We start from the raw sequence: 18,244 nt of genomic DNA on the forward strand, positions 1-18,244 counted from the left end.
CTGATTACGTTTTAGTCTCTGAAGCAGGATGGGCATGTGATGTTAGCTCAGGAAGCTGAAAGCTAGCTAGTGTGCTGAAAGCTTTGTAAAACATTTTTAATCAAAGTGAGGTAGTTCATGGAGTCTACAAAAGGAGATGTCATAGGGTAGGAGTGATTCCATGTTTATCAGACATACCAGGGAGAAAGTTTCTGAGATGTGGGATACACACATCCTGCTCACTAGGAAGATGTACTCCTTTGGTGCCTCGGACATTTCACCAAGGTTTTCCAAAAGCAGAATGAAATATCCCTCCAGCCTCTTCACCATCATTTACCCTGAAGGTTTTCAGGGCGCATCCATGTTGTAGTATGTATGATAACTCCATTCCTTTTCAAGGCCGAGTAATAGTCCATTGTGTGTATATAACATACTTGGTTTATTCATCTGTGATGATGAACATTTGGGTTGTTTCCAGCTTTTGGTTATTGTGAGTAACGCTGCTATGAACATTGGCATGTAAGTACTTATTTAAGTTCCTTCTCATTGTGATTTTAACTTGCATTTCCCTAATAACTAAAGATGTTGAACTTCTGTACATGAGCTTATTTGGCATGTATTTATCTTCTTTGGTGAAATGTTTAAATCTTTTGTGTATTAAAAAAATTGTGTTCTTTGCTTTTTTATTACTGTGTTGTGAGAATTCCTAATGTACATTTTGCAAATATTTTCTGTGGCTTTCTACTTCCATAACAATGTTTTTTTGAGGACTAAAGCTTTTCAATATTGATGAAGTCCAACTCATTGATTTTTTTTCTATTTATAGTTCATGCTTTTGGTGTGTATATTTAAGAAATATAGGGTGTCCCCCAAAACATATACACACATTTTGAACAATTATAAAGGCAGTGTTTATTAAAATACACTTCCTTTTCAAAATGGAGTGATCAGCTGTTAAAGTCTGTATACATTGTTTGGGACACCCTGTGTATGTGTTTTAGGCTCACCTGTATGATGTACAGCGCCGTAAAACCATAAATTGGTGGTCATCACACTTATGTGACCTAACCCAGGTTTCAGAGGATGTTGAAATAATTGCCAGTATTTTATTAATTGAGAAATTGCCCATAAAAATCTAGATTTTAAAACTTTTCTTTGAAAATTGAAAGGTCTGGCAAATCTGGGCTTATATCCCTGTGTGGCAACAACCAGCTAAACTCTAGTACCAGCTGCTTCCTGTAAGACCAGACATTTGGGCTCCAGTCTCTCCCCTGCTGACTTTCCTGGTGCACCTTTCCTACCTGGTTCCTCCAAGGCAGTAGTTCTTTTAAACCTGGCTTCCCATCGGCATCCCCCGAGGACCTTACAAGCTACTGATGCCTGTGTCCCACCCCTAGAGGTTTTGATAGAATCCACCTGTGGTGCAGACCAGGCAATTCCAAATATGTGGCCACAATTGAGGATGCCTGTCTAAGACAGAGCACCTCAAAGTTTAACTTGCATATCAATCACCTGGGGATCTTGTCAAAATGCAGATTATGATTCAGAAGGTCTGGAATAGGGCCTGGGATTTTGCATATATAACATGCTCCTAGATGGTGCCACTGCTGCCGGTCTATGGTCCTCTCTTTGAGAAGTAAGGCTCTAAGGCATTTGTATTTGTTTAACTTTGTTTTTTGAACCCTACACTACATACTTAGGATTCAAGTCTAGCACTGACATTGAGGTAGCTGGAGTGATGATGGCAAATGGGAGTATCCCCCTGGTCCTTATTAAGGACACTGATCTGCTTGCTGTGGCCAATGACAGCCTTTCAAGGTGTGGGGGCGGGGGAGGCCTTGACTCCCTTAGGTCTGACTCCCAAAATGCCTTCACTGTCACCAGTTTCACGTGACAGTCTCCTTTTGGTAAATTGCAAGTCCTCTGACATTTTGAGCTTCTTGATGGTGGCACCACTTGTCAGCCAACAGTTTGGTCTTTACTGATTGAACTGTGGTGTTGGTGCGCTGATTTGAGCGTTTTATTACAGTCGTTTTTAGTCTGCATTCCCAGATACCCTAGGCCTAGAGCAATGGTTCTCAAACGCCAGCAGGCACCAGACCATTTGGAAGGCTTATTTAAACAGATTGCCAGGCCCCCTCCTCCCACCCCCGTATTTCTGATTCAGTGAGGACAGAGAATTTTCATTTCCAATGAATTCCCAGGAGATAAAATGTGGCTGCTCCAAAGGCCTATCAGCTCTTTTGGCCTCAGTTCCATTTGGAGAGTCCAGATAAGATTTTATTTTCTTTAATTTAAGTTTGAATACAGCTGTTTTGTTGCCTTTGTTTTATTATTTCATAGAAACCAATGGAAATGATGTAAATAAAAATGTTAATATTAGTAATATGGCAAAGGTATCAATTTAATACAGATGACACAAAGACTGAAATTATTCAGTTCATGAAAAAAGAGATCTACCGTCCTTCCATGGACAGTCTTTGGACTTATGTTAAGTGTTCCAATATGATGGTAAAAAAAATTTTTTTTAAGTACAATATGTACTGGAAATAAATTACTGAAGACTATCTTAAAAAGGAAGCTCAATTAAGGCTTTCCTGCTATTTTTAAGTTTGAACTGGGGTTCTCTCCCGTGCAGTCTCTTTCCAGGAACTCCTCGTGTACAAAAGGAGGAGATTGCTGGTAAGCTTTCTTCAGACCCAACCAAGCCTAAAGGAAACACTGTAAACATCACAGCAGTTACATCTCAGCTTACTGCATTGGATCAAAGCAATTCTACCACAGGGTGAGGCACCTCACTTTATTTACAAAGCTCAGACAACACAGGAGGGCCTTCATTTTACATAGTAGGTGGGAAGGATGTAGCTTGGTAAACTTCCTATTTACTTTTAAATAGAGTGGATTCTTAAAACAGCTAGGTAGCTGTCTGCTTCTGCATTTCCACTTCAAGAGACATATTAGAATAATAGAAATGCTAGTTCCTGATTAACCCAAAGTAGAACTTTTCCGTTAGAATGTGAGTCACCTTAAAAATGGTATTTTCGCCCTAGCTGGTTTGGCTCAGTGGATAGAGCGGCATGGGGACTGAAGGGTCCTGGGTTTGATCCCCGTCAAGAGCACATGCTGGAGTTGTGGCTGGATCCCCAGTGGGGGGCGTGCAGGAGGCAGCCAATCAATGATTCTCTCTCATCATTGATGTTTCTCTCTCTCTCTCCTCCCTTACTCTCTGAATTCAATAAAAATATATCTTTTTAAAAATAGTATTTTCTAAGGACAGTCAATAAATTTCAGAATGCTCTTTCCTCTACTTCCAACACCCACTGGAATAAACCACCAAATTCAAAGTTTGACAAATAAGTGCTTGGTGAAAAAAAAAAGTAATATTCTTGCAAGGAAATTGGGAAAGAGCAGTAAAGAGGCTTTTTGGGGCAAGCAGGCTGGGCGGTGAAGAGGAGGCATCTGGGAGCTTTATAAAAAGCGATCCTTAGGTGTTTTCATGGAAAACAGCGGAACACCAGGTGCTGGCATGCCATCTTACCCAACATCAGGTTTGGGGGTGGCAACTTAAGTCATGGTTATTATGTGAAGAATCTGCCTTTGAAAGCGAACATATTTATGGGCCAGTATAATTCAGGTGAGCTCCCTCCACTGACCCCGCGCACGAACAAGGAGAGGGAGGGCCGTAGTCTGCCTGAGCGACCTACATTTGCTCCGTCATCTCAGTACTGCAAGGGATCAGCCCGTTGCGCCCTCATAAAACTCTGCCCTTCTCGCGGACCCGCCTGGCTCCCGGTGGCGGCGGTGCCAGGCTCTTGGAGTTCGCGGCAGGCTGCGGGCGCTCGTCCCTCCGGTTCACCCTTTCACCCTTCCTTCACCCCGGGGCCCACGCGGAGTGGCGTGGTTTTCCGCCCACTCCCGAGGCTGTGCTGGCGAGGCCGGGAATTGCAGGGCCTCCCGGCTTTGGCGAGCCCCTGAATCCGAGTCCTTCCCGCCCAGCCACTCTGCTGGGGGCTGAGGGCTCCCAAAAGGCTGGGGTTGGTTTCCAGACGCTCGGATTAGAGATGCAGCCTCCAAGTCAGTCTCAACTTGTCCCCGACCTCCCCCAGCCCAGCTGCCTCCCGTCTGGGAGACGCCCAGCAGCCGGCTCTGCAGCGGGCGGGCAGCAGCCTGGCGGGCTCGGAGGACGCAGACCCAGAGCGCTCCACAGCGGAGGCAGCGCGCGCCCCGGCCATCCCCGCGGCGGGAGCGGAAGGCGAGCCGGGCGACTGGCGAACCGGCGACGGGAAGGGTCCTCAGGTCAGAGCTCCGCCCCACTGGCCGGCTGGCCGGGAGGCGGGCGCGGAGAGGGCCAGCGGCGGAGGGCGCGGCGCCAGCGGAGAGGGGCGGGGACGCGGGCGCCGGTTGGCGCGGGCTCGGGGGCGGGGCGCACGGGGCGGGGCCGGGGGCGGAGCCGGCGCCGGGCGCTGGAGCTGCGAGCGCGCGGCGAGGAGTCGCGAGCAGCTGGAGTGGAGTTGGAGGAAGCGGCTGCTGCGGCGAGGCTGGCGGGCGAGCGGCTGGGCGACGGCGAGCTCGGATTGAGAACGCCGGCGGGTCGGAGCCGGGGCAGAGGCGCGTCGGAGCTGTGCGCGCTGGAGGCCGCCGCTGCAGCCCGGGCTCGGGAGAGGAAGGAAGCCGGCCCGCGGGGGAGGTAGGCGGTGGCAGCGGGTCGGGGTGTGTGTGCTCGGGAGGGGGAGGCGGTGCGTGCGCGCGGCTGTCGCCGCTCTCTTCCTGTCACCGGCGGCGGCTTCTTCAGCGGAGCCCAGCCTGGGGTGAGCGGTCGGCCGCCGGTCGTCCTCGCCGCCGGCATCTTGCGCCCGTCCGGGGCCCCGCTCGCAGCCAGCGTCCTGGCTCCCGCTTCCGGCCTCCGGCGAGCCGGTACTGCACGCCGCCGGGCGCTGCCGTCCCCGAGCTGCAGGCGACCCCCCGGCTTTCCCTCGCCCCTCCGACCACTTCGGAGGGTCTCCACTGTTGCCTGGCTGCAGTTTTCTGGAGTCCTTCACCGGAGGAGAGCGCCCTCGCCGCTGCCGTTGCGTTAGCGGGAAGGAGCGATGCCTTCCTCCGTGCCCTCCAGCTGCAACCGGGGTCGTGGCCTGGGCCATCCTGGCGGGCGGGGCGGCGGTGGTCCCCGGAGCCCACTGCCAGCCCTCCCCCCACCTCCCCGAAGTTTGTCTCCCTCCTCTTCCGGGGTGGAGGAAGTGCGCCTCGGGGCAGCCGGTCGCCGGGGCCCCAACTCGATGTCTAGTGCCGGCCGGGCCTGGGCAGGTTGTTGGAGACACGCTTAATGGGGTCTTGGAACAGCCCGGAAATCCATCTTTTTGCAAGGCGGGTTGAGACTGGAGGGACTTGCCCAGCAATATGGAGCCGGTTAGGGAGGGCAAGACAGCGTGCAAGCCCGAGGTAAAGTAGCTTGGGGAATTGTCTGGAAACCGCGCTCTAACACTCCCTTCCCAAGGGCAGAAACTGCCCCGCAGATCACCAGACAAAGAGAACAAAAAGCCCAGACCAGCCACTCCAGTCCAGAAAAGTACGTTGGGGGAACCAGAATTTGAGGGTGTGAACGGAATGGCCGTTGCATGTTGAATGCAGCATGTGTGTGAACTGTTTGGGGGAAATTCTTATGCTTCTCTGGGCGCTGTTAATACCGGGAACCCTGGTGGCTGCTGCAGCGCTGTTGGCAGCTGAAGTATGAGTTCACTCTCCTTTGGGGTGGGGGTGGGGGTGGGGTGGGGGGAAGTTAGGACTTTAGAAGTCATAGGATTTCTTTCTCTTCTTTTTTTTTTTTTTTTCTGTCCCTTTCCTCTTTGTCGGTGCGAAGTAGGAATGGATAAAGTAGTTCCGGGTTTTGAATGCAGCATGAGATTGTCATTTCAGTGGGATGAGGTTCAAGTTTTAGTTGTTAGGCAGGACATTCCCAAAGCTGATTGACCCAAGCTTCACGTGGAATTGTATCTTAAGACTTCATTAGCTAGTGTTGCGTTTTGGCAACTCTAAAGATGGTGAGGTATTAGCTAGGAAAGATTCGAGTAGGTAAGCAGGTTCATTTCTGAGGCAGGCTATCAGCGTAATGCACCTTCAGGAGTAAATCATTGGGAATTTGGTGACTTCTGCGCAGAAGGCCACAACCATCTTTTATGGTTGAAAAAGAAAATAAAAAGCACACTCCCCTTTCCCATGTCTACTTTTTTGACTGATTACACTGTTCTTGAAATAAACGGTTTAAAAGCAGTAGAGTATGGTGTTTTTTTAGGAACAAAAGTTGCTTAAACTTCTGGAAACGGGTTTTGATCACTACAAAAAAAATAACCCCTTCCATTGATTTTTTTTTTTTTGAGGGGGAAGGGCGTGGGGAGTGGAAGTGTCCCGCTAAAGTTTGGGAAGGTGTGTTTGGTTGGGAACCAAGGTTGAAACTGGAAAGGGCAGTGGAGGAGGCTGCCTGCCTTGCGGAAGTGTTGGGCTCTGCCACTGCTGGCCTCCTCAGCTTTTCTGCGCCAGTTGCAGGTAGGTAGTAGAGTCATACTTTTTCCTGTAGAAATGTGTAGATTTTTATGATTGGAAGAAAGTTTTATGTGTCTGATAATTGGCTTTCAAAGTGTTAATGTGCATTTGCTTTCTTTAACTTTCATCTTGATATGGGCCTGTTCTTGCCAGTTGCCTCACAGAACACTGCAATGTACACACTATTATCTGCTGTTATATCTGCTTTTGTAAAACGATATCACTGTTTTTTTTACATCTGTGATGCTGATAGCCAATGTGAAAAAGCATTTCACTTGCCATTGATTATATTGTCGTCTTTAGTTATTTCTTGAAATTGAAATGTATTAAGATCAGGAAATCCCCACAGTATAAGGTTGGTTTGGGGAAACAAGTGATGCAGTGAGTTACAGGTAATGCATACTTCGGTTATTGACCGTGGTGGTGGAGGAGTATGCATTTACTCCTGGGACTGTGCAGAAGAGTTTTGTATCTCAAATGGCAAGCCTACTGCACTTATCCAAAGTTTGTGGTGTTAAAAGTGTTGGCCAAAACTTTAATTAAATTTTTCCATGAATGCCATGTAACTTTTAGATTAGTATGTTGGTTGAATTTTTTTTTTCTTAGGTCGTTTAGAGGACTGTTCTAAAAAGACATACTCTGAGAGATTGTTCATTACAACAGGAACAATTCTAGTTCAGCTTTTTTTTTTTTTTTTTAAATATATTTTATTGATTTTTCACAGAGAGGAAGGGAGAGAGATAGAGAGTTAGAAACATCGATGAGAGAGAAACATCGATCAGCTGCCTCCTGCGCATCTCCTACTGGGGATGTGCCCGCAACCCTGGTACATGCCCTTGACCGGAATCGAACCCGGGACCCTTCAGTCCGCAGGCCGACGCTCTATCCACTGAGCCAAACCGGTTTCGGCTAGTTCAGCTTTTTTTATGCTTGCAGTTGGTAATTTTCCAAATGTGTCTTATTGACTAAAGAGATGGTACATGAACAAATTGAAAAAAAAAATGTTATGGTCAGATAGACTATAGAAAGCTGAGATAATGTCTGCATTTGGGGTTTTACTTCCAATACTCACATCTGAGGCATGCACAATGCAGAGAAAATGGGAAGTGCTTGTTCAGTATATTACACACTTTGGACAGGCTCCCCGCAGGTCCCCCTCTGGAAGGCACAGGGATTTTGCCAGTAAAGGCAGGAGAATGGAGCATCTCGGGGAAGCTTGAGAAGGTGAGCAAGTTACTCATCAATGGAAGGAAGGGATTGCCAATTAGTTTTTACCTTAGAAGGCATAATGTAATTATATGACATTTTTAAAACAAAAACTTAGGTTGTAATCAATATTTAAAATATTCTGATTATATTTATTGTTTTTTCCCCCATCTCTTTCACCTATGCCCCCTAATGCGATTACTTGCTATGATTCTGCCAACACTTTTATTGAAATTACTTGCCAAAAGAGTGGTGATTAAATTTTTTTTTTAAAATATATTTTATTGATTTTTTACAGAGAGAAGGGAGAGAGATAGAGAGTTAGAAACATCGATGAGAGAGAAACATCGATCAGCTGCCTCCTGCACATCCCCCACTGGGGAAGTGCCCGCAACCCAGGTACATGCCCTTGACCGGAATCGAACCTGGGACCCTTCAGTCCGCAGGCTGACGCTCTATCCACTGAGCCAAACCGGTTTCGGCTAAAAGTTATTTTATGTATATTATGCCAAAAGAGCTGAAAAGTTGACTGTGTCATCATCTATAAACTTGTCTGTTTGGCTTATGTTATTTTTTATTTTATTTTTTTGTAAAGGATAGAATGAGTATAGATTTTGCTAAAAAAAAAAAAAAAAACCAAAAAATTCTATTATGAAAACATCTCTGGATAGTTTATCTTCCCACCATTGTTTTTCTTAAAGTAAATCAAATGCATATCTACAGGCACCTGTAGTCAAAATAGTTTTCAGGTTAATGAACACCCCTCCCCCACCCCCTTCAGGTCACGAGTCTGGCCAAAATGGAAGGAGAGTCCACCAGTGGGTGGGGTACTTTAATAAAGCGAGGCACCTGGGCCATTGTGCCATGCCCTTGCCCTCCTCACTGGACCCCCAGTGGTCTAGACTCAAAGCTCAGCCTGAAGAGCTGGGGCTGTAACATTTGAACTGTCAGTTCTGTAGGATTGCATTTGTGCTTTCATCCTTTCTTTTTGAGAGCACCTAGGGAGCCTAGTATTGTCCTACCTGACATACACTCTCACACACCCTTGCTGCCTCCTGAGTCTCCTTTGCCCTGACCTCTGCAAAGCCACCCTCTACCTCAGATAGGGAGAGATGGGCAAAGTCTGCCTGCAGCCTTTATCTGTCTCTTTACTCTGGAAAGGAGTTAAGGGGACAGCAGAGAGTTTTATTTTGGCTGGCTTCACAATTCATTTAGAACAGTTTTCAGTATTTAGAGGCAATACAAAAGAAAATTCCTTTTTTAAATGTGAATTGCATAAATGGCAGTGTCATTCAATACTAATAGTAGTAACAATATTAACAAAACCATAGTTGCAATTTGCTAGCCATGTCGCTTCTGGCAAATTAATCTCTCCGCTTTTCTCATCTGTGAAATGGGGATAATCATTGTACCTAGGGTGGCTATAAGGATTAAATGGGTTGATATATGCAGAACTGAGAACTGAGCCTGACCCATCGTAAGCACTGTGTTGGTGTTAATAGTTACGCTCTAATTATCAATCATGGAGCTCAGTGCTTTATATGTGCCATATAATCTAATCCGCATAATAACCCTATGAACTGTAGATTTGCTTTTTTGTATTTTTCTCACAGATGCTAAACTTGTGACAGACACCCAGAGGTTTAATTAACTTGCCCAAGTTTAAAATCTAGGCACTGATAGGGACAGCTGCTGAGTCTGAAGCTTAGTGCTTATACTAACCTTCTTGTTAAGAGTTTTACAAAACAGCATTGTATTTTAACAAGAGGAGGGGCTTTGGATTGTCTACTTCAGCCCTCTCATCCCAGGGCGCCTCCTCAGGGCCTCTCTTCAGTGATGATGCAGAGAAGCAGAACTTCAGCCCTATGCCCATTTCTGGGTAACAGGGTGTTTCTCAGGCCCAAGGAAGCCTTGGGGTGGTGCCGTCATCATCCTTTCTCCTTGACCCCAGGTGATGACCTCTGAGCCTGGAATTGTCTCCAGCTGGGCCTGGTCACGCTCTCCTCTGCCCTCCTGCAGTACTGTGGCACCAGGCATCACTGTGCTTTCTGGAGAATCCTGCCTCCTTGTCCTTCCTTGTAGTTTCACCTGGGCTTGTTCTGCACGTCCCCCCCCAACCCCCCCACCCCCCAAGGGCTTGCAGTCAGGGAGTCCTGCCCTAGACACTCTGCTTTCCCACAGGACAAGCTCAGCCCTGAGCCTGGCAGCAGGCAGTACATTCTGGTTGGTTTGAAAATGAATGGAGATATTTGATGACTGCGACTCCCAGATTAATTTGATCTCATCATTTTTATTTTGTTTTAGTTGATATAAAATTTATCCTGAGTGCATCATTTTAAGTTGAACTGCATTGTGTTTACTAGGACATTTTAACTTTTGTTCAGTTCGATTTTCATGATTTCCAGAACATACCTGAAAAGTGAAAATATTTTTAAATAATGATTTTTTTTTTTTTTAAAGACTGAATTTAGGTGGAGAGCTTGCCCTAGACTCAGAGCGAGCACACTGAGGATGTAGGGAGGTAAGGACTGGGGCCCAGGAACCCCTTTATAGCCCTTGCATCTGGATCGCAGAACCAATTTTGTGCTGGGACCCAGTGCAAGGTTGCTAATTTTATCACAGGGTAGAATCATATGATGAGGATATAGTCTTGATTTATTTAAAGTGACTTAAAAATATCCTTTACCTCTCACCAAGTTTGCTAAATCCTTGCCCTTTGTAAAAGGGGGGGAGTAAGTCAACAAAGTCAGAGGACTTTTCAAAGAAAAGTTCTTTGCCAAAATGCCTGCAGGTTAGAGGGTTAAATTAAAATTTTACTTCCAAGCAGTTGTACATTAAGAAGTCATGGGTGCTTGTCAGGCATCAGAAACAACATTTATTTTGAGGAAGAGAATGAGAATTGCTCAGTATCTTAGCCGAGAGAGGAAATATACTTCCAATTAACAGTATTTTGAGTCGTCTTTAAAATGGTTGAAAGAATGAAGCGAAATCCTTCCCTTTAAGGAAATTTTGAACTGTTCATATGATGTTATATAAGTGAGTTAATTTGTTATTTGTTCATAGGATTCCTTTGTACCTTTTGTTCCAGCAACAATAGTAACTAACTTGGAGACTAGATATCATAACACTCTTGGTTATTTGAAAACATTAACTTAATGGATGGTCGATATTATCCACATATAAAAATCTTTACACCGTGCTGGGTAGAAATAGCTCAATGGACAGATGTATGTAGCCAGACACTGGAAGCAAAATCTTGTGAATCTGGGCAACATATAGCCTGTGGATCTGAATAGTTTGGGCTCCATTGATCTCAGGAGGTTCAGATAGACACTGCCAGTGCCTCAGGCTTCTGAGTTTTCTGCATTCTTGCTGAGAGAAAAGAGAACTTGTCAGTCCTCTAGATGTGATAGCCCTTGTGACTGTGGGTTAATACTTCACTTCTCCCTAAGGAGGAGCTGAGTTTTTACAAATTGTGCAATAAGGAGCCTGGATAGCTATGGAAGGGGTTGGGGGGCAGGGGACATAGATGCCAAGAGGGATACAGGTGGCAGAAGCTTAAGCTCATAGAGCAGAAGTGGGCAGCCTTCCAGAAGTGATGTGTCCAGTATTCTTTTATTCACTAGTTTGTGGACTTCTTTGGCAAGGATTCATTTCAGTGAAGTCTCTTTGGAAGGAAATTTGCATGGTCCTAGATGCCTGGTCTTGGACTTGACCGAACTGCTCTGAGTTAGAATGGCTTCTCTTTGTGCAGGTGCGTTTGTGAAAGAGCCACAAACACTCGGTAAGGCTGCTGTTACAGAGAGTACAAAGCGGAGGTCAGAGCGGGTGGGCAGGAATCTGCATCGGTCACCCCATGGACGTAACTCAGGCATCGAAGCAAGTTGAGTTTGGGCAGTAGGTTCTAGTGGTGTAAAAAGTGGTGGCTCTGGCAGACTGCCTCGATCTGAATCCTGCTTCCACCTTCCAATGGCTCGGTGTTACCATGGCCAAGATACTGAACTTTTTGCACCTCAGTTTCTCCCATGTAAAGTGAGAATGATTGATAGTACCTGCCTTATGATTATCTTGCTTTGAATGTGCTAATTGTCTGTATTGAATGTGTTAGTATACATATAACTCCCAACAAATATTAGGTGTTGACAGAACAGCTCCCGTAAGCGTTAGGTCAGGAGGAGGAGGAAGACGATTGAATCGGTTAGAACACACGTAGCCTCCAGTACGTGTCAGGTGATGACCGTGCTGACCAGGACAACAGTGACAATTATTAAAATGGGCCTGGCGACTGCACACTTGAATAATGGCCAAGGTTGTTTCATTAGCAACAAATGAACTTCTAATGTATTAAGCCCTGGAGGGGAAAGAATAGCCTGCATCTTCTTAGCCAAGGATGCTGTGTACCTCACACTAGGACACGAGACATTCGTCACCCAAATGACTAGTCAGGTCTCCCTTTTCTTTTACAACATTGTTCTCTGGCCACTTAATTGACACCGAATCATGGCTGATCTCGAATTGTTTTGATTGATCTTCCTGGCCTTGATGATGGGGTCTCAGAAGATAGGAATGGTGTATTCTAATACAACGGTGTACTTTCAATCCTATAGTCGTAGGAGATCTGGGGTTCATTTTTTCAGACGAGGGCCCAGCATGCTGTACAGGATTTATCTTACACAGTCAGTAAGCTTCTTTTTGCAAATGGTGAGGGACAAAGAATTAATAGAAACACAGGTTTCTGGCACACATGTCAGAGATTGCTACTCTAGAGTCTGGCCTCAGTAAAGCCAGCAAGTTCTTCGGGTTTGTAATACCTTGAGTATTCATGGAGCCTTTCTTACTACAGTGTGCCCTGGCGAGGAACTTGCATAGATAGCTACATAGGTATGTGGTGAGCAGGGGCCTGGTGGTTGCTGAGGACTGTGCTCCCATTCTGTGAAGAATCTCACCAAACTGGCCCACTGAGTTGTTGAAATAGAGGAAGCCATAAGCAGCAGCTGGAGGAAAGATCTACCAGCCTACTGGTTGAGGAATTTTTTTCCCCCCAAAAAAGACATACATTGCCTGGAAAAGCTAACAAAAATTGCAAGGCAGATTTGGAGGGATTACATTATTCTTAGGCATATTGCCTGGTTTCCAGGCATTTAGGGACATGTAAATTTTTTCATGTTCTTTAGAGTTCTGTGTCTCATTTGTACAGAGTGCATTAGTACTAAAAATGAGATGTGCTAGTTCTACATTTTTGCGTGAATTTATGCAGTGAGTATTTAATTTGTTTCCAGATCTAGCAAAAGGAGAGGCTGTCTTCAAACATAATATAGTTTATTTTTTCATCCTCTCTGCTGGTTGCTTTCATTTTTTTCTCTGACAACTGAAATACAAAGCAGAATGATACTAACCAAAATTCATATTCTTGCTACACAAACATTTCCAGTGTTTGTTTTTGCTTCTTTTAATATGTAACTCTCCTAAGAGTGTTATTATATTACAGCTAAGAGGCTTTAGCCATGTAAAGTTGAATACTTTACACTTCTGAACGCCAGCATAACAATTACTCTGTAATCAGATTTGTCTTCTTAAGATGCTTACACTGAAGAGTGCCTATAATATTAAACTTCTGAAGTGTTCCACACTGTATAAAGTTTGTACAAGCTCTCTTTGATATAGCACACCGAAATTGTGTGACTATTGTTTTTATTGCTTTATTGTTCAGCCAGCTTAACGGAAACCTTTAGGTTGCTTTGACTTTATAATAAAGGTAACGATGAGAAATGATTGATTGAGTGCTAAGTGTGCACATGCGTGCACTATTCTATTGGCAATCCAACGCTAACTTACTAACTTAGAGAATCGTTGGCTCTCTAATTTCTCTGTCTCCACTATGTTAAAAAAAAAAAAGAAGGCTTTCATTTCCCATTTCTCCTTCCACTAAGCTATCTTCATAGAATAATTTGCAGGAGCTGTCTCTACTTCCTCTTCAGTTCCTTAACGCCTTAAATTCTACTTGCTATCCTCAATACTACTAGACTGCAGTCTGCTTTCTCAAAAGTCAACGATGCTCCCTCTTTACCTCCAGACGGATTGGGCTCCCTGTTCTGGCTCTTTCCAGAATATGATACTTGCTTAGTCACATTTGTACCTTAGGCCATGCCACACATTTCATTCTGCCTTCAGATCCCTACAGTTAGATGTTATCTCTCCCTCGTTTGAACTCTAGTGTTTAGTCGCTGCTGTCTTTTGGCATTTACCTCATGTTATTGTGTACCAGTTCCTTGTGTACCAGTCTTATCTCTGAGACATTGCCACATGCCAACACCCCTTCCAGCCCTGCCTGGTGCTCTTAGAAGGCAGGGAGTGTCTCACTAATCTTTGTTGTGGATATCATGTCCAGCAATAGCACGCTGCCCATGTACATCTGCCAAATTGGTTAAGTACTTGTTGAATGGAAGTAGAAATTCAAATTCACACAGATGGCCAAGTGTGATGTTCATTCTTAAGTCTTGTTTTTCTTTTGCTAGGTGAAGCTTGCGTGTGGAGCACAGCAGTAAAATCAGACGACAGATGGACAGTGTGACAAGAGTGTCAGAAAGGATTGGGCCTCGCTGTGAGAGTCAGCCTGGAGTCCAAGTGTTGACAAGTTGCTGAAAAGGAAGCCAGTGGGAGAACTGTGGCCTGCAGAGGAAGTGGAGCCCTGTCTTCAGTCACACCGTTGATGGAGGACAGATGGACAGTCACCTCTCCTCTTAAACCTTTGGAGAGTTGCCCTTTGTCCTCTGCTGGACACATATTCGGAATCTTAACACACTCTCTGAGCTCACCTTCCTTAGAAACATAAAATTAGACTGCAGTGTAACCAGATTCGTCTGTTGCATGGTCACAGATTTGCAAACATGAGTGCTGAGGGGTACCAGTACAGAGCACTCTATGATTATAAAAAGGAACGAGAAGAAGATATTGACTTGCACTTGGGTGACATATTGACTGTGAATAAAGGGTCCTTAGTAGCTCTTGGATTTAGTGATGGACAGGAAGCCAGGCCTGAAGAAATTGGCTGGTTAAATGGCTATAATGAAACCACGGGGGAGAGAGGGGACTTTCCAGGAACTTACGTAGAATATATTGGGAGGAAAAAAATCTCACCTCCCACCCCAAAGCCCCGGCCACCTCGACCCCTTCCTGTTGCACCAGGTTCTTCGAAAACTGAAGCAGAAACTGAGCAGCAAGGTCAGTATTAATGAGTGATTTTTAAATGACTCTTTTTATTTTTTAGAAAGGGAAGTTTTACATTTGGGTTGAGTTGAAATGCTCTGGGCAGAATTTGTTTCGGCAACTTTACCTGAATTTATTATATATGGTGTGTGAAAGCTTGGTCAGTCACCACATGACTAGACGTTTGTGCTTGTGGGATGGAGGGTTTAGTTATAAAATAGGGAGATGGTATCTGAGAACCTGTTTAGTGAGTGTTTTTAAGAACTACTTTTGTAGTTGTCATTGAATTAAATACTTTTTGCTTTCTTATTCTTATAATTGCTATTATATATCTAAATCATTTTAGGAAAATAGAGGGTAAGTCTAATGTAAGTATATTTAACATTAATGTGATTTGTGTGGAAAAAATGTAGAGAGTAATAAAATGACCACAGAACTCATGGGAGAAGAAACCATTGTTTTCATAACCCTGTGTCTACCTCCTGGTTTCCTCTCCAGGAACACTGTGCCTGCAGCTGAAACCCAATCCTGTCGTTAGCCTCGATGTGGAGGGAGTTCTCTTCCTCTGTGGGCAATGTGTATATAGCATGAGTGCCTATAGTGCACTTGGCCTTCATGAGAAAAAAAGATCACTGAATGCTTTTCCTAAATGGAAACCACTTTGATTCAAAAGCCACTCATTGTTTATTGGAGGTGGTCCTTGTATGAGCTTTGTTTGTTTGTTTCTGTTCAGTTTCACACAGAAACAGGCCTTTGACTCAGCTTTGCTATTATCAGTTTTGTCAATTCATTTCCTCATTGGTAAATTTCAAGCATTTTTTTCCTGCTGTGTAATCTTTCTTTCCCTTCCCAAGACTGGGAGAGGTATGGAAAGGTATGCTTAGAATGGATGGACTCGGTGGCAGCGGTTACAATAGAACTGGCTGCAGCATCGCAATGTATTTCTGGAAGAGATTCTGATACTGTTATGCTTTCTTTGGTGTGGCTTGTTTTAGCAAAAAATGAATGAGGTAATGAGAATAAAGAAGCAGGATGTAAGGGTAAATAGCTGCCTTTTAGTGTACAGTAATAATAGGATGGGAATATTTTGTAAAAGTCAAAGAAGTTACTAAGGATGCCTTTTCCCTCTCCCACCTGACCCAAAAGAGGTACTGGTTTCATGAACATTACACCATATTTATTGTAAAATATGTTTAAATATGTTTTACTATACATTTCAAAAGCCAAGACTTAATTTTTCAGGTGAATCAAAATCTAGACACACAAATTTTGTCAACCATGGTGTTGATAAAAGGTATTGAACCACCTTGATTCAGAAACCTCTCATTGATTATTGGAGATGGTCCGCATTGGAGCTCTGTGCACAGCTGTTCATTTAAGGGGTTTTATTTGTTTATTTGTTTGATTGTTTCAGTTTCACACAGAGGCAAGCCTTTTACTCAGCTTTGCTGTTATCTGCTTTGTCAATTTCAAGCCTTTTTTTTTCCTACTGTGTAATCTTTTTTCTCTCTCTGAGACTATGTATGGCAAAAGCCATAAATAGTTGGTTTTTTCCACCAATTTACATATTTTTAATTTGAATTTTTGTTTTATAAGTTAGAAACAGGTCCTTATAAGTAGGCTAATTCAAGAGAGAAAACGATTTAATTTATCCCTGAATACAAAAGATTACTGGACTGCCCAGCTGCTGTACCAGGCTCAGTGGTTGAGCATTGACCTATGAACCAGGAGGTCACAGTTTGATTCGGGTCAGGGCACATGCCGAGGTTGCAGCCTGATCCCTCTTGAGGGGGGTGTGCAGGAGGCAGCTGATCAATGATTCTCTTTCATCACTGATGTTTCTCTCTCTCTCTCTCCTCTCCTCTTCCTTTCTTTCTTAAATCAATAAAAATATATTTTTAAAGAAAGATTACAGAACCATAAAAATAACTGAGCTGGATTAGAAAAGAATATTTAAAAGGTGGAAAGGGGTATTTTGTCAATATTAATGACAAAAAGATTTTGTAAGAGTAATTTCTAAACAAAATTGCACTTGATATTTGTTTCAGGTGTAACTTTATCTGGATATAGTCTACAAAAAAGCAAGTCTTTTAAGAAAAATGTTTTTCTCTTTTTAGGTCCTAAGCTCTTTTATAATGCTTTCTCATGTAATATGGTGACAATTGAAAATTTTAACAGCTTTTTTATTTTTTTAAATCATAAAAATGTAAAGTGAAAATTTTTAGCAGAATTTAAGAAAGAGACCCATAATAATATGCATTTAAGTATTAGAAAGAACAGGTGTGAATATAAATGAGAAATTGGGAATAATGGAGAGATTGAAAAGGCAGTGTTTTGGGGGTTGGGCATGGAATGCAGTACTAAACATTCGAATTTCTGGACTGTTAATCTTGTATTCTCAGTTAATTATGATTCCTGCTCTGGCTGAATACTCCATTGGTCAGAGCTTAGTCTGGATATTCCAAGGTGGTGGGTTAGATTCCCCCATCAGGGCACATACAAGAATCAACCAATGAATGCATAAATAAGTGGAACTAATTGGTTTCTCACTCTCTCTCTCCTCCTGTCTCCCCTCTCTCCCTCTCTCTTCTCTTTCTCTCTAAAAATCAGTACATAAAAAAATTTAAATAAATAAATGCAGTTTCTATAAAATGAGAATTCAGTAACTCCTACTAGTTGCATGTCCAATGGATATGGAAAGTAGTTGTAAGACAAAGTTAGATGTTGAAAGCTATGGGACTCTGATTTGTTTTGCCTAAGCGTATATTTGCTTGAAAAACTTTTGCAGTGACAATGTTCTGTGAAGGTGGAAAGGATAGTTCTTATTGTAACTGAATTCTTGAGTCTTCTTTGTCCTCCCCCCCCCCCCCCCCCGCCCCGTGACTTAGCCTGTTTTTCGTGTTTGACTGCCTTTATTTTATTAGAATTGACCCCTAAGGTCTCAGGTCTCATGCAGGTCCTTCTTGTTGAGATAGTGTCCTGTGGGCAGTTTTGCACACTCCCATGATGGGCAAAGGGGGAAATAGGGTGCTCTGACCTGCCTGCCTGCCGATCACATGCTCCTGTACCCTGTGCTTGCCACCTGCTGTGTTTAAAAGAAAGTTGTCATTAGACTGTGGCCAAAAGTAGACTCTTTGTGAAGGATTCCTCCTATTGTAATAGAACCAGCTTTTCCACTTTCCTTATATGTTCCTGGAAACAAAGCTGTGATATGTAACTTTTAGGGGGGAAAAGAGTTAAAAAAAGCCCTTTTGAAAATCTGATATTCAACTCCTCTCAGGAAAATGTATGTTCCACCAATACATTTTGTGTACAGTTT

At 43.9% G+C, this 18,244-nt stretch overlaps 1 protein-coding gene across 2 annotated transcripts in view; it reads left to right on the forward strand.

Moving 5' to 3' along the window:
• Positions 1-4,450: 4,450 nt before the first annotated feature.
• PIK3R1 (phosphoinositide-3-kinase regulatory subunit 1) overlaps positions 4,451-18,244 on the forward strand; it is an 81,400-nt gene continuing 67,606 nt past the window's right edge. Inside the window, exons 1-2 of one of the 2 annotated variants that reach the window (XM_081090009.1) lie at positions 4,453-4,666; positions 14,235-14,940. In XM_081090009.1, coding sequence (XP_080946135.1) covers positions 14,607-14,940 — 334 coding nt within the window. In that variant the 5' untranslated portion in view covers positions 4,453-4,666; positions 14,235-14,606. Of the gene's footprint in view, positions 4,667-14,234; positions 14,941-18,244 lie in introns of both variants that reach the window. The other variant, XM_081090010.1, reaches the window with a different exon arrangement.

Source organism: Myotis nattereri, assembly GCF_964212035.1.
Source record: "Myotis nattereri genome assembly, chromosome: 4".
NCBI lineage: Eukaryota > Metazoa > Chordata > Mammalia > Chiroptera > Vespertilionidae > Myotis > Myotis nattereri.